The 16,132-nt window shown below is 36.4% G+C and overlaps 1 protein-coding gene across 7 annotated transcripts in view; it reads left to right on the top strand.

Annotated features, from left to right (window-relative positions):
• AGFG1 (ArfGAP with FG repeats 1) overlaps window positions 1-16,132 on the top strand; it is an 81,125-nt gene that overhangs the window by 16,209 nt on the left and 48,784 nt on the right. For all 7 annotated transcript variants that reach the window (XM_087424738.1, XM_087424737.1, XM_014785360.2 and 4 more), the window contains exon 2: window positions 2,055-2,148. In XM_087424738.1, coding sequence (XP_087280864.1) covers window positions 2,055-2,148 — 94 coding nt within the window. The remainder of the gene's footprint in view (window positions 1-2,054; window positions 2,149-16,132) is intronic.

The following is a 16,132-nucleotide window of genomic DNA, read 5'->3' as shown; positions in this document are numbered from 1 at the left end:
ATATACCTTAAAAAGAGTCAGGGGTTTCCTCATTTTACAGTTTGAGAGGTATAGGGGTATAATTTTTTGCTCCAAAATTTTTTATCCAAAACACACACCCTTGTAGCAGTGTTTGACATTTTCTCTTTAGAAAGTAATTCCTTTGCCTTTTACATTTTTAAAAAAGGTACTATAAGGGAAGTGGAAAGGTAAGGGGTTGGCGGGAACAAGGAGAGACAAAGTTGCTAAGTGAGAGGGAGGGAGTAGAGGAATTTGAGAGAAGAATAATGAGTTAATTCCTTCTAAAATTGTTTTGGAGCAAGGTAGGGTGTAAGTAAATATCATAAATTAATAAGCTCCCCTGAAAATGGTGAATTTAGTCTTGTTCTCATAATACGGATGAATTGGAAAACAAATGAATTAAATAAATTAATTTATTTAATTACTTAATTAAATAAATTAAATAAATTAAATGAATAATAATGACTTCTCCTAAATTTTCACTTTTGGAAATTTAGAAGCTGTTTTTAAAGCCTTAATCTGTGATTGCAAGTTGTTAAGGTATTTGAAAGTAATTCATACTGTAGTTGTTTCCTCATAGTTTAGTTTGAAAGTTTTACTAGGATGAAATTGCTGTGTTCAGTTTTTCCTACTGTGCAATCCTTTTTTCTGTACTTTGTGACTTACCAAGAGCCAGAAGGAAAATAATTTATTAGTTTAAAATTTAAGCAAAGCAAAACAAAAGAACAACAACCCAATTTAACATTTCTCCACTTTGAAATGTAAACAGATCAAGTGCAGTGTGTTGTAATTCAAAGCATGATCTGAAGGTGTGCCATCTCTCTCTGACAGAATGGAGAGAAAGAAGCAGCAGGATTTGTAAATTGAGGAGCTTCTGATAATTCTGAATTCTCCTTATTGTTTTGACTTAAAATATTATGAATTTCTAGAATATTACACTCTATATTTAATTATTGAAAAATGTTTCCAGGATATTTTTGTAAGACTTTTTGTTCATTTATTATTTTACATCATTGTTAAATCTCTCATTTAAGTAGCATGGATGATTGTAAGATGCCTGTGACAAATTCTGTAAAAATTTACCATTAATAATCTGCTCTAGAACATGGGTCCCAAATGAGGCCTTTATCAGAGGACATGACTCCAAAGTGTTTATGAAACTTGGCAGTTTACTTGTTACTTTGCATAGATTATTTAACTCTTATTCTTGTGGGTGGAGTAGGTCACTCTGTGATAGTTGGACAAATATAAATAGTTCTTTCTCTGAGTGCATTTCTGTTCAGTTTTTCATGTGTGTGAGAAAACATCATCAAGACATTTAGAGATAAAGTCCTCTTAAAGGCCTTCTGTACAGAAAAGGCTTCAAGGTCGTAAAGGACCTTAGGTCATTTCTTCATACATCTGGCTATTTCTTGACTCTCTTCTCCATGTCCTTACGGTTTCCTCTTGAACACTTACTGCCTCCTAAGGTGATTAAAAATGTTGTTTATTATAAATCGTTATTTGAATTGATGGAGAGATGGAACTTTATTCTTACTGGCTAATAACTTCAAGTTTCCTTTGGTTAGTTTTCAGTTTTCTAAATTAGCCTCCAACTTAAACGTAGTAGCTATTTGATGGGAATGTTTGTATAGCTCCAAACTTAACACATCATCGTCTCTTTCTTAGGAAATATGAAAATATTTAAATAATTAATTACTTTTTGAGTTCTTTACCATAGAGCCCTTCACATAGTCTTCTCCTACCATCAGAGACACACTAAAGCAATATTGTTTTTCCTAGAAGCTCATGTGTTACAGTTACTATGTGTTCATAGTTAGGTAGTTACTTGAATTTATTTTTAAATATATTATTTAGTGTGGGTCTAGCCAAACTTACCTTGAAGTATCTATTGTGAGGATTAATAGTTTAAAATAATTTTTAAATGCTTTGAGTTTATGGAATAAAAACACTTTTCCAGGTTTAAATATGCTGATTAAAAATGTTTTGTATTGTTGTATAATTTTTAAAATGTAGTATATAATAGTAAATTTGTAAAATATTTTATCTTTTAGGCGAGGGTTAAATCCACCGCACAGGGTGAAATCTATCTCCATGACAACATTCACACAACAGGAAATTGAATTCCTGCAAAAACATGGAAATGAAGTAAGTGTTTTTACAATTTTCAACTTTTTTGCTGGCAGTCATTTTAATGAGATTTAATAAGTTGTTTAGAATGGTGCGTTTCACTGTCTAAAAAAAGTAATTTTTATATTCTATATTTAGATATTTTAGAGTATACTCATTTAATAATGTATTTAGAATTAATGTGTACTACGTAAATACTTTACCTTAAACCTGAGGTGAAACACATGTGTTTAAAATTCATCAGTGTTGAATGTAAAAGGCGTTTTTGGAGGACATCTAGTATTGGAGTAATTGTTAGTCTTTGTTTAAAAGGCAAAAAAAAAAAATAGTACTATAGTAAACTTTTGTTAGGCTGTTGTATGCTCAACTTTCACTTGAGGTCCCCTCCTTTCTTTCTTTCTTCTTCTTCTTTTTTTTTTTTTTTCTTTTTGTGAGGAAGATCAGCCCTGTGCTAACATCTGCCAATCCTCCTCTTTTTTGGCTGAGGAAGACTGGCCCTGGGTTAACATCTGTGCCCATCTTCCTCCACTTTATATGGGACGCCGCCGCAGCATGGCTTGCCAAGTGGTGCATCGGTGTGTGCCTGGGATCTGAACCGGTGAACCCCAGGCTGCCTCAGTGGAGCGTGCACACTTAGCCACTTGCGCCACTGGGCTGGCCCTCCCCTCCTTTCTTTTTACTACATTTTTAACTTTGTGTATATATGTGATGTTTGATATTGAGCAGGTGCTCAGTGGGGAGGGCGTTAGTAGTTCTACAGGGACAGCCTAGCTGCTAGGGTCACGGGGAACCCGAAAGAGTAAAGATTTGGAGGGGAGCTTTTCCCTTCTACTCTGCTTTAATGGGCTTCCAGTAATTCCATTTTTGCTTGCTTTGTTGTTTTTAGTTCCATGATTTGCTATTAGTAAAAGTGGTGATCTAATATTTTAAAAAACTATAAAATTAACAAAGAAGGCGGGCATGTTTTATCATCTTGGGGTAAGGATAAGCCAATCAACCCAATTGATTAATAATAGTGATTATTATTTCACAGAAAAGTCTTATCACTTCCTAGAAAGGAAATATTATTTTAGTTGTCTTATTCTGGTTGCATATTTTTGATATGAGGCAGAAAATAAGTTGTTAAGATTTTATTAGTTTGTCTTCTCTTTCACCTTCAGAAGATGTATGCAAGCATTTTGTACTCTGCCTCTCTTTCTTCCTAACATTTTGATTGTATTATTTTAAACTTGCTTGCTTACTTGTGATGTACATGTGTTTTTGGTTCTAAAATAGTGAAGAAGTGTAAATTCAAGATTATAAAATATTTTTAAATACATGATTTAGAGACATGAGCACACTTTGAAGTCTCAAAATTTTGCCAATAAAAAGTTATTTTGAGTAATCAAGTTCCAGGCTGATGTGGGTAAATTACAGGAAAATCTAAAGCTAGATGAAAAAGGCAGAAGGTGTGTAATGACAGTAAGTATAGAATTATATATTTATGGATTAAAATACAATTTGAACTATTTGTATGAAGTTTGGGATTTGCCTGGCAGTGCAGACTTTAAATTACTTTCTTAGAATGTTGGCCTAGTATGCAAAATTTTGGACATCAGAGTGGAGTCAGAAATAAAAGAATACTTTTTTGTTCTTAGATTAAGAATCTAATGACAGTAGATAAAGTCAGAGTAACAACTGGAAAGGTAACAGTCTGTTGGAGAAGTAAGTAGAAGTATTCGAACCTGTCAGGAGATAAGGTTAGGTAGAAACTGGTCCCAAAACCAAGATTGAAGGAACTTTTTTTTTTTAATTGTGGTAACAACACTTAACATAAGATCTACTCTCTTAAAAAATTTTTAAGTGTACAATATAGTATTGTTAATTATAGGCATAGTGTTGTCCAGCAGATCTCTAGAACTTATTCATCTTGCATAATTGCACTTTATACCCATTAAATAGCTACTCCCCATTTCCCCATCACAGCTCCTGGCAACCACCATTCTACTTTCTGCTTCTTTGAGTTTGACTGTTTTAGATAGCTCATATAAGTGGACCCATATAGCATTTGTCCTTCTGTGACTGGCTTATTTCACTGAGCATAATGTCCTCAGGGTTCATCCATGTTGTTGCATATGGTAGGATTTCTGAAGGAACATTTTTTAAGACTATAAAATAAAATTAGGATATATATAAAAGGAAATATTTGATTTAGGCAACTCATTATATCAAAAAGTAAAAACAAAATGTAAACATTAGAGATGACTAGAAGGGGTTCATGAATCTTAAACCTTAAGAGTCATGCAAATTGATGGGACATTTAAAGCATTCACTGTGATAGTCACTGTGCTAGGTACTGTAGATGCAGTTACAGACGTGTTACATAGGCTTAGCTGACGTAGAGGTCATAGTCTAGTTGGGGAGACAGATGTGTAACAAATAATTATAACATGGTGTTAGATAATTAATGATAAGAAGTTTCAGAAATCATATGGAAGGAGGGACTCAGTCTGTTGGTGAAAAGGAAAGGATTGGAAAGATCTCACAGAGGAGGTAAAACATTTGCTGGTGTTTGAGGGAGATTAGGACTTAAGCTGGCAGGAAAAGATATTGAAGGCAGAGCAAACACAGTGCACAAAGAAAACGAGAAATTTGCAATAGTTCTTACTGCTAAAAAGTATATCAACCTTTTGAATATTGTTAAGGAAGACAAACACACCTTCTTGTGTCCCTAAGGACGTCTTAGAACCAAAATATCGGACTAGGTATATTTGGTTCTTTACAATATTAGTAGTATCCATGTTCTTAAAAAGAGATATGTAGAAGGTGAGAATTGATATTATGAAGTGTGCAACAGTTGGTACAACTTAATAAAACTTTATAAGGCCTGGTCCTGTAGCCTAATGGTTAAGTTCAGCGTGCTCTACTTCGGCGGCCCGGGTTTGGTTCCCGGGTGCAGACCTACACCACTCGTCAGTGGCCGTGCTGTGGCGGAGACGCACATACAAAATAGAGGAAGATTGGCACAGATGTTAGCTCAGGGTGAATTTTGCTCAGCAAAAAACAAAAACTTTATAGACTTCAAATGCAAATGCTTTATTATCGCTTTATCTTATTTAAACATTTAAATCTTAAGTATAGGGCCGGCCCTGTGGCTTAGCTGTTAAGTGTGCGTGCTCCGCTGCTGGTGGCAAGGGTTCGGATCCCGGGCGTGCACCGATGCGCCGCTTCTCTGGCCATGCTGAGGCCGCGTCCCACATACAGCAACTGGAAGGCTGTGCAACTATGACACACAACTATCTACTGGGGCTTTGGGGGAAAAAAAAACAAAAACAATTAGTATTAAATCTTAAGTATAACATGCATAGAGAAAAGTACAGAGATTTTAATTTTTTATTTCAGAATATGTTGCCATATTTCAACTGTGTGTCATCTTTCAGTAGTTTGGAAAGGAACCATACTCAAGCACATAAATTTGCATTAAAAAGGCAATATCCTACGTCTTATGCATGAATGGGTTCATGCCTGAAGATGAGTGTTTCAGAAGTTAAAAGATCTGAAAGTATATTGACTGGCAGCAGTCTTGGATCTTCTACCCCCTCGGGGAGTTTTAGTGTTCTGAAGGGCATATTTGGTTGTCACGATTGGGGGGTGTTGCTGGCTTAAGCAGGCAAGTGCCATGGTTGCTGGATGACTCACAATGTGTTGAACAAAATTAACCTACGTTCCACATGCTTTGAATGTTCCTCCAGACATTTATGTATGGGAAAAAGCTGTTTACAATCATCTCCGCGTATAATATAAATCTGTTTTACATGCTTGCATTATGGTTGTGAACAGCTTATTGCCGAAGAAAGACGTGCTGTCAAGTTCAGAATCAGAGTGGGAGGGGATTACCAAGTTATAGGGCAAAGGGTGTAGATACTGGGAAGCCATTAATTGAGACCGTCAGTGCAGTGGCTTAGCACATGTGTGTATCTAGGGAAGACTTCACTCTTCATTCAGAACCTTATTAAGAATTGTTCACTGTTTTGGAAAATCACAAAACTGATGGCAACACCACTCATAGTATTTGAGTTATTAATAAAGTGGTCTGTGTTGATAGCTCTGGTAAGCAAATAATGGTGTTACTATTTATAAATATGTATCAAGGACATACTTAGTATTTATAGCAGAGTATATCATTAGTTTCTACAGATATGGGGTACAAATTACTTAATATTACAAAATTCTCAGACTCCTACAATGTGTTCAGTGGAGCAGATATGTACATTATAGGTTATAGAACATAGTATGCCAGATGTTAGTAAAATATTTTGCAGCAAAGCACTTTGTGTTTATTATTTGCTGAAATGGTTTTGACATTTTTTCCGAAAGTAAAATATTTCACCGAAAATTTCCACATATTTCTCTTACAATGCTTTCTTTTGTATCATGAAGTTAGTAGAAAAAGTCTTTAATGGTTTCCTTCATATGTCTTCTTTTATTATATTGTGGGTAAACCATGGTCCTAGTTAAAGGAATTTCACTATTGGGTTAACTTCTGATTATCAAGGTTAATGGAAGGAGGGCTGTCAAACAGGCTATAGATAATTCAATAAAAAGAAAATGTAGAAGTAATTTTATTTTTCTTTTCTAGTAGCAAATTAACCTTCCTAATTATATTTTAGGACTGAGAGTAAAAGGGTTACTACTGATGCTCTACGGGGGTACAGTCTACATGTAGAAATAAAATCATGCATTCATTGACAATATTTGATCCTTTTTATGCTAGATTATAAAAATAACCCAAAACCAAAAACTTGCTTTTAAAAAATCCTTCTAAAACAGTAGACCCAAAAGGTAAGGTGCACTTTTCCCCTGTTAACATTCATGATTGATTCATTCTTCATTCTTGAGGTAGAGGTTTATTAATTACCTACTGTGTGCCAGAGACTGTCCTTGGGTGTTAGGGACACAGTGATGAGCAAAAACAGACATGATTCCTGCGCTTATGTAAAGTTCATAGTCTAGTGGGGGAGAGAGAGAATAAAAATCTTTTTTTTCAATTCCATTTTGGTGTAAGTGAGGAGGGCTTCAGTTTGGAGTTGCAGATGCTGGGGAGTGTGGAGTTATTCTTCAAGCAGTTATACTTATGGTTTAAATAGGCCTTACTTTATGAGGCAGCTTTTCAGGCCTTTTTTGCAGTTAAATTGCATCTTTGGGAAAGATTGGGGCTATTTTATAATCAGAAACAAGCACTTGCACAAATAATATTTTTGTTTCTAAAAAAAATTAAAATTCCAAATTCACATGCTGTGACAGTTTTGCTGGAATAGCTAGGTAATTATTTTGTGATATGTTATATTCAATCTATTATGAGGTTAAATAGGACACTTGTGGTTATTTCCTAAATTGACCTGTCCTATAAACTATAATAAGTGATGGTCAATCTCAGTACAGAATAGTGGACCCTGAAAAGTAGAAGGCCGATATCAGAAAGCCTCTGGGACATTATCAGAGCAAAGAAAATGAGCTTTTGAATGAATCCTGAATCAGTGCATGGAACTATCATGTATTTTCAAAGTGTTATATTGATTTCTTTTAAGTTTGATTAAAAACTAAACAGTCCAACCCAAACTGTAGCTCTTTAGGGAAATTGATAAAATTTGGGTGGGGCTTGTTAAATATTTCTTGAAGTGCAGTGGTCTTGTGGGGAAAGGATCAGATTTGGACTTAGCAGTTTGAGAATGTTGGACAATTTCTATAACTGTAAAATAGTAACAATAATATCTATCTATCTATCTATCTATCTATCTATCTATCTATCTATCTATCTATCTATCTATTAATTATTTATTTTTGTGAGGGAGATCAGCCCTGAGCTAACATCTGTGCTAATCCTCCTCTTTTTGCTCAGGAACATTGGCTCTGGGCTAACATCTATTGCCAATCCTCCTCCTTTTTTTTTCCTTCCCCAAAGCCCCAGTAGATAGTTGTATGTCATAGTTGCACATCCTTCTAGTTGATGTATGTGGGACACAGCCTCAGCATGACCAGAGAAGTGGTACGTCGGTGTGCGCCCGGGATCCAAACCCAGGCCGCCAGTAGTGGAGCGCGCGTACTTAACCGCTAAGCCACCGGGCCGGCCCACAATAATATCTTTATATAGAAAGGTTAGGGGAGTACTTTGAACTCAGGCAGCCTGTGACACTTTCCAGAATATTTCTTGTCGAGTAAGATAGATATGCAGATATTTATTGAGTCAGAATCTAAGATAATAGAAGTTATAGGAGGAGGATCATCAATATTTTTTCTCACTCCTTGCTGAGAGTGGTTTCATTAGAGGAATTTTTCAGTTTTCACAGAATACAATAGTGTCATTTACATTAATGTTTGGGTTATATATTTAAACTCTTGGAGCATAATTTTATGCTGAGCTTAAATAATAATAAAAATTGGCAGTTGTTTTAGTAACAACCTATTAAATATCATCATTGAGTGGCACATTTAAGTTACATACTCATTACTCCAGGATCTACAATTACCTTGTTGCTTATAGCAGAGGTTGGCAAACCGTTTCTGTAAAGGGCCAGATAGTAAATATTGTAAGCTTTGTGGGCCACCTACAGTCTTTGTTCCATATCCTTGTTTGAAAAGAAATTTTTTATAACCCTTTAAACATGTGAAAACCATTCTTAGATTGGGGCAGTACAAAAATAGGCCAGTAGCCCAATTTGATCTACAGGTGGTTGGTTGAAGACTCCTGGTCTATGGAATTCCAAAATTTTTAGTTTTCAATATAAATCTTTTTATAACCTGGCTTCTTTTCCTAGTTAATCTTTTTCTTGCTTCATTCTCAGCAGAAATGTTTAGCTATAGTGACCTTTGTTTTGTTTTCCATATATGCTATTTTTATTTCAGTTTTCTTGCTATTTTGTTCCTGCTGTTTTTTTATTGTGAATCTTTTTTTCAAGCCCTATCTTCTGTCAAGTCTTCTAGGAGTATTTTAGCGCACAGGGGCTAAAACTGCCACTCATATTTTAAACTATTTTTTTAAATTATAGCATTCACTGTAAGATTTCATACAATTTTTTTTATCGCTCTCATGGTTTCTTCTGTATTGGTCTTACTACCCTCAAAACATTATAGATATTTCCATGACATAGTCTTACATATTTTTCCATTATACCTAGAGCAGTGAGAATGTACAAAACTATGTATATATATCCAAGGGAGTTTGAAACTTTATATCCATGTGAGTTTCATTGGAATTACTTGTGGTGGTTGTTAAAAAAATTTCTTTTTTGGTAAAAATTCCTGGGCTCTACTCCCGAGAGATTCTGACCCTGGAATCTGGGGTGAGGCATGGGAGTGTCTGTCTGCATTTTCAGCCAGAACCCCATGTGATTCTGTTGCTGATGGCTATGGACCCACCATGTGAGAAAACTAGTATATAGTAACTAAAGGCTTCAAAACAATCTGTGGTCTAATTTCAGCACCACTGATTAGTGAACCTTGTCATCTTGAGCAAACTACTCTTCCCAGAGCTTCTTTTTCCTTTGTAATCCATGCGAAGTACCTGTCTTACCTATTTCACAAAGTTGATTTAAAGATAGTGTAAATGTTTTGGAAACTGATGTATTATGTAGATGTAAGATATCAGTTTTATGTGAAAAGATGTTTTTTCAATTGATTCCTAAGCTCAGGAAAAAAATAGGTAGTGTATAGGAAAATAGTGTGCTTTGAGCTGAATTTAGTGAGTTTAGTACAGAGAGAAGTTTTTGCAGAATTTCAGTCAATATGATGGTATTAATAAATATGAAAAATTAATTTAGTAATAATAGTAACATTTAAAAAGTTTTAATTATGAAGATGTAATTGAGAATAGCTTCCTAGTGAGATATTTGAGGTTTAAAACAATCTAACTAAAATACTGAGGCACACACTGTTGTATTATTTAAGAAGATAACTTTTGTTCAATTTCTGCATACTTATGAAGAAATACACGTATTTTAAAGTCTAGTCTCTATTTTGAAAGAAAGACATGGTATTAGAGTTCTCTCTTAATTCTAGCTGAATCTAATCAGTAACATAGTAATCTTTAAAATATTTGGAGTGCATTCTTTGATATTAGTTATTGGTTTTCAGAGAAATATCTAATTCTACCAATTAACAAAAAGAATGTAGGAAATGTTATCTTTGTTTTGTACTTATTGTAACATGTGGGTCTTTTTGAATGATGACTGGAAACCCCGAGTATTGTAGAAGGAGCTAGAGGTTAGTTTGTAACTACTATGAGCATTTATTTAACTTTTTGTTGCACTGATATCCCAGGTCACATTATTTCCTTCTAGCTATTTGCCTCAGCCATTCTAGCTTTCTCTCATCTCTAACCATTTTTTGTTTCTTTCTTTCTTGCTAGTAAGTATGTTATCTTTAAAAAAAAATCTTATTAGAATCTAATTAAAAATATAATTTGTTAGACTTTTTTGTTCTTTTTTAAACTTCATTTTGGAGATGTTCATATATCTATCTACACAAGCAGACAGAATAATATAGCAAACTCCCGTCAACTCATGGCCCTGTCCCTTCTTTATTATTTTGAAGCAAATCTAAAACATATAGTTACATCTGTAAATTCATCAACTAATGTTGTCTCTAAGAAACGAGGACTTTTAAAAATAGTATAACCACAGTACCATTTTCATGTCCATAAAAATGAACAGTAATCTAGTTATCTAGCCACTGTTCAAATTTCCTTTCATTTCATAAATTTCCTTCTCTTTGAGAGTTTGTTTGAATTAAGATGCAAGTAAGGCCACACATTATAAGTGGTTAATATGGGTTTTAAAACTCTGTACTGCTGATAAAGGATCGGAGGCTAGATCAATCACAGTCTGACCCGCAAAGGCCTGGCTGAGACCAGACAATTTCTTGGGGCCCATATCACTTGCTCTGTGGGATAGAGCCAGATTTGCGTCAGGACAGTGGGGGCCTCAGACCAAGTGACTACTCTGGGGATGGATACTCTGTAACCTGGGGGCCCTGTAAGCTTAAGTCCCTGGAAAACATAGCTGCTCAGGTGACTTCCAGGCCTTGCAGACAGACTTGCAGCACAAGTGCCTGGTGGTACACATCTGAATTGTAGTCCTGTGTCTTTTCCATTGCTCCAGCATCAGCTGCTACTCAGGCTCCTGAAAATTGATGCTGAGTTCTTACTACAGAGCAAGAAGCCTATTTGGCTGCTAGGATAGCACCTGGCATTCATCTTGGCAACAGAGGATGCCATCTGGTTGGGGGTGCTTTATGAGCTGGTAAGAAGAAACTTGAAAGAGGGATTGTTGATGACATTGAAGGTTTTTTGGTTCTGTTTCATGAAATGCAAGCCAGTCCTACACAACAAGCAAGATCAGCTTTGGATAGGAGTAGCCAAAGGCCATGCCCAGCAGGAACGTCTTGGAGATTTAGATGTTATCTGTTAGTCTTTTACTGGACCAGGGACTCCACCAGTTCCCAAGGACAGTCCCATACTGGCCTGTGATGCTAGCTAGGATCTTTCCAAGGATGGGGTGGCTGTGAGCAGTCATCTTCTGGTACCAGAACTTGTCCTGCTTTGTGCCAAATATCAGAGTATCTGATATTTATATTGTATGGTGCCGTAGGTCTTACTGCGGGTGCGCAGGGTCTCCTGGTAGTGTGAGCGCTGTGGTGCAGCAGCTGCTCTGCTTGTGGGGGGCCTGGTTGGGCTACCTGCTACGTTGTCTCTCAGAACCCCTTCGTGTGGATGGCCATGGCAAGACTCTGGCCTCCGGCAGAGGCTGCTCAGAGCCACAGCACCACGGCCAGATCTGCCTATCTTCTCCCTTCCACCTCCCAACATTTTATTATGAAAAATTTAGGTATAGATAAAAGTTAAAAATTATGCAGGTACAGTAAACATTGTGCTGTGTGTATCTATTCATCAATCCATCGTATATTTTTCTTGCATTTCACAGTAAGTTCAAACATTAGTTCATGTCATCCCTAAAATCGTTATTACGTAATTAATTAGAATTCAATATTAATTTTTTTTGAAATTTGTTAAATTTCATTGAAATGAAATATAAATATAGCTGTAATTTACAGTGAAATGTAAAAGTTAAGTGTACCTTTGGAATAGGTTTGATAAATGCATCCAGTTTATAACCCAAAGTCCTGTAAAGAACATGACCATCATCCCAAAAAGTTCCTGACTTCCCCCCCTATTCAGTCTCTCTCCCCTCCAGAGGCAACCACTGTTTTGATTTTTATTCATGTTCATATAAATAAAATAATAAAGAATGTGCTTTTTCGTGTAACACTTCTTTTGAGAGTTATGCATATGGATGCATATAGCTTGTTCCTTTTTTATTACTGAGTACTATTCTCTTTTATGAAAATATCAGAATTTGGTCATTCTTCTTTGTCAGGTATATGTTTAGTGACTATTTTCTCGCAGTCTGTGGCTTTCTTACTTATTTTCTCATTGGTGTCTTTTGACAAGCAGAAGTTTCCTCTTTTGGGGCCGGCCCCGTGGCTTTGCGGTTGGGTGCGCACGCTCCGCTACTGGCGGCCTGGGTTCGGATCCTGGGTGCGCACCAACGAACTGCTTGTCCGGCCATGCTGAGGCGGCATCCCACATACAGCAACTAGAGAGATGTGCAACTATGTTGTAACAACTATCAACTGGGGCTTTGGGGAGAAAAGGGGGGAAAAAAAAGTTTCCCCTTTTGATGAAGTGTATCAATTTTTAGTTTTATAGTTATTGCTTTCTCTGTTCTGTCTTAAGAAATCTCTGCCTGCTCCCCAGTCGTGAGAATAATCTCATTTTATTTTAGAAGCTTTGAAAGCTTTCATGTTTACATGTATGATCTATCTCAAATTAATTTTCGTGTGTAGTGTGATAGAAGTCAAGGTTCATGTTTTTCCTTGAATATATACAGTCTTTCCAGCTCCATTTGTTAAAAGCACTTTCCTCAGTGGATTGCTTTGGAGCCTTTGTCAAAAATGAAATGGGGGCCGGCCCCATGGCTTAGCGGTTAAGTGTGCGCGCTGTTACTGGCGGCCCAGGTTCGGATCCCAGGCGCGCACCAATGCACTGCTTCTCTGGCCACGCTGAGGCCGTGTCCCACATACGGCAACTAGAAGGATGTGCAACTGTGACATACAACTATCTACTGGGGCTTGGGGGCGGGGGAAGGAGGAGGATGGGCAATAGATGTTAGCTCAGAGCTGGTCTTCCTCAGCAAAAAGAGGAGGATTAGCACGGATGTTAGCTCAGGGCTGATCTTCCTCACACACACACAAAAGTGATCGTATAAGTATGGGTATGCTTCTGGGTCAGTTTCATTCGTTTGTTGGTCCTTATGCCAGTACCGCACTATCTTGACGTCAGTCTTGTAGTCAGGTAGTGCAGGTCCTCTAGTTTCCTTTTTTAAAGATTGCTTTACATATTCTGGGTCGGGGGTTGGCAAAGTATGCCCCCCACCCCCAGCCAATTTTGGCCTGTTACCTGTTATATGACCCACTTCAGTGATCTACCATTGTTTGACATGGAGACCAAGTTCAGTTGTCCCCCTCTGCCCCTCCTTCCCCCTCCCCTGTAGGCAGCTGCTGATAGCAAGTGGTGGAATTTTTTGTGGGTGTTATGACGCAGTCACCTTTGGCCAGCTGCTCAAATTGAGATGACTGGGCTCTCTGGGAGGACAGGAAGGAGCACTAGGATCTGAGTGTCACTGGGACAGAGAATGAAAGTGATCATGGTGGTTATTCAGATTATCTGTTTCTTTTATCAGTTTTGATGAATTGTATTTTTCAGACAATTTGCCAATTTCGTCTAAGTTGTCATATTTATTGACGTAAAATTATTCATAATAGTCCCTATTTTATAATGGGTGTAGGGTCTCATAATTCTGCTTTTTATTATTTCTTCTATTTACTCTGAGTTGTTTGCTCTTCCTTAGCTTGTTAAGGTGAAACCTAAGATCATTGATTTGAGAGATTTCTTTTCTAATATTATCATTTTAAAGCAATACATTTCTCTCTAAGCTCTGCTTTAGCTGCTTTGCACAAATTTTGATATGTTCTATTTTATCATTCAGTTCAAAACGTTTTCTAGTTTCCCTTGTGATTTCTTTTTTAACCTATAGGTTATGTATAAGTGGCTGTTTAATCTCCACATACTTGCCGTTTTTCTAGGTCTCTTACTGTAGTTGATTTCTAATTTACTTCTGTCATTGTCAGTGAATGTTCTCTATATATTTTCAACCCTTTCTTATATTTTGAATCCTGTTTTATGGTCCAGCACATAGTCTGTCTTGGTAAGCACACTGTGTGCACTTGAGCGTGTTTTCTGAAAGTTGTTGGGTATTGTGTCAGTTATAGGTTTGTGATTGGTAGTGTTGGTCAAATCTTATAGGTCTGCTTCATGATTTTGCCTAGTTAATTCATCAGTTGTTGATAAAGCATTTGGATGACTGATTGTGGATTTGTATGTTTTTCTCTAAATATGTCATGGTTTGCTTCATATATTTTGAAACTGTTACTGGGACCAACATATTTATTATTATGTCTTCCTGATAAAGGTGTCGTTTTATCATTATACATTTTCTGTCTTTATCTTTGGTAAAGATATGTCTTTTTCAACGAAAAGAATAGCTAATATTTATATTCTATTCCTCCGTAGTGATAGGCTGTTTTAAAGCTTTTTATCTTTGTTTTCCAGAGGGTGATTTTGATGTACCTATGTGCTTTTTTTGTGTGTGTTTTTATCTTTCTTGGGGTTTGCTGAGCTTCTTGAATCTATGAATTTGTCTTTAATCAAGTTGGAAAAAATTTGACCATTTTTTCTTCAAAAAGTGTTTCTGCCTCATTCTCCCTCAACTTTCCATCTGAGACTTCAACTACATGTATGCTAAACATTTTGATATTGTCCCACAGGTCCCTGAGCTCTTTTTTCCCCTCAATCTTTCCATTCTTCTATTTCTATCCATTCAAGTTTACTGACTACTTTTTCCAATCTCCAGTCATCAGATTGAATAATTTCTATTTATCCCCACCTGACTCTTCTGTTATCTCTAAAGTCTAATTTTTTTTTATTTTGAGTTAATTTGATATTATCTTTCCTAGCTCTAGAATTTACGTCTGGTTCTTTTCTATAGTTTCTCTTTCTCTCCTGAAATTCATACAGTTTTATTCATTGTAAGCACGTTTTCTCTTATGCTCTTGAATATAGGTATACTAGCTGCTTTAAATCCTTGTCAGCTAATTCTAAAGTCTTTATCATCTCCACTGATCGCCTTTTCTTTTGATTATAGGTCACACTTTCCTGTTTCTTTATATATATCTCTCTCTCTCTAGTGATTTTGGATTATATCCAGAACATTGGAAATTGTAGGTTGTAGAGCCTCTAGATTCTGTTTTGTTCCTCCAGAAAGTATTGGTTTTGTTTGCTTATTTTTTACTTTAGCAAACTCTGCTTTAGCAAACTCTGCTTTTACTTTAGCAAGCTCCTGTTGCCAGCCGAAATCTCTGCTTGGTTCTTTTAGTCTTTAATTGAACTGCTTGGAGACCGCCCCGCACATGCATAGGTCCAGGGTGAGCCAGAGATTTGGGCAAGGTTGATATGCAAGTTCTGTGGCTCCTACTCTGATTCTCTCCTTCCTTGATTTACCCTTCACTTTCCACTTGCTGTGGTTGTGGTGAACTCTGTCTTTAAGCTTTGAGATTTATGGATTTTGATTCTGGTTTTAGCAGCTCTGCTTGGCACTGGCTGGGGCCAGCTTTCAAGTGATGATCATTAAAAAACAACAAATACGTACGACTGTTTGTTACAACTGTTGATCCCTCTCCAGTTTCTGTTTGCTTCTGGTTGCTCTCTAGTGTCTTCTGATAGTTTTTATAATGTGTCCAGAGTTTATAGTTGTTACCTGCTGAAGAGTTGGGTTTTAATGTGAGCTATTCTGACAGTACTGAAGGTGGAACCTACTCTGCTTGCCTTTTAAGTCTTTTTTATTCTTTAAGT

The sequence above is a fragment of the Ceratotherium simum genome, chromosome 37 (genome assembly GCF_057802395.1).
Source record: "Ceratotherium simum simum isolate JZ-2026a chromosome 37, ASM5780239v1, whole genome shotgun sequence".
Classification (NCBI taxonomy): domain Eukaryota; kingdom Metazoa; phylum Chordata; class Mammalia; order Perissodactyla; family Rhinocerotidae; genus Ceratotherium; species Ceratotherium simum.
Note: the sequence above shows the minus strand (reverse complement) of the source record. Positions and strands in the feature narration are given on the sequence as shown.